The 396-nt window shown below is 62.6% G+C and overlaps 1 protein-coding gene across 1 annotated transcript in view; it reads left to right on the plus strand.

The window, feature by feature from the left end:
- LOC104405269 (solute carrier family 23 member 1-like) overlaps positions 1 to 396 on the plus strand; it is a gene marked incomplete at both ends in the record, with an annotated part of 1,674 nt that overhangs the window by 1,051 nt on the left and 227 nt on the right. The window contains 2 exons of the mRNA XM_010013927.1: positions 11 to 74; positions 266 to 395. Coding sequence (XP_010012229.1) covers positions 11 to 74; positions 266 to 395 — 194 coding nt within the window. The remainder of the gene's footprint in view (positions 1 to 10; positions 75 to 265; position 396) is intronic.

Here is a 396-nt window from a genome sequence, read left to right on the forward strand (position 1 = left end):
CATCGGGAAGTCCCCGGCGCCCTCCGCCTCCCTGCCTGACCCCGTCCTCGGCGGGATGTTCTGCACCTTATTCGGTAACCTCGCTGCAGCCACCCCTCAGACCCAGAGCGCTGTTACCAGCAGTCCTGGGCCCTTTCCCTGCAGATACAGGGGGAAGCCCAGGGGATGCAGGGTGGGCTTTGAGCTTTTGGGCCGTGCACCCTGATGCCCAGCTCCCAGCACCAGCACTGTGGCATCTCCGACACAGCCTTGTCTCCGCTGACAGGCATGATCACGGCCGTCGGCCTCTCCAACCTGCAGTTCGTCGACATGAACTCCTCCCGCAACCTCTTTGTGCTGGGCTTTGCCATGTTCTTTGGGCTGACGCTGCCAAACTACCTGGATTCCCACCCCAAG

Source organism: Nestor notabilis, unplaced genomic scaffold, assembly GCF_000696875.1.
Source record: "Nestor notabilis isolate BGI_N333 unplaced genomic scaffold, ASM69687v1 scaffold20564, whole genome shotgun sequence".
Taxonomy (NCBI): domain Eukaryota; kingdom Metazoa; phylum Chordata; class Aves; order Psittaciformes; family Psittacidae; genus Nestor; species Nestor notabilis.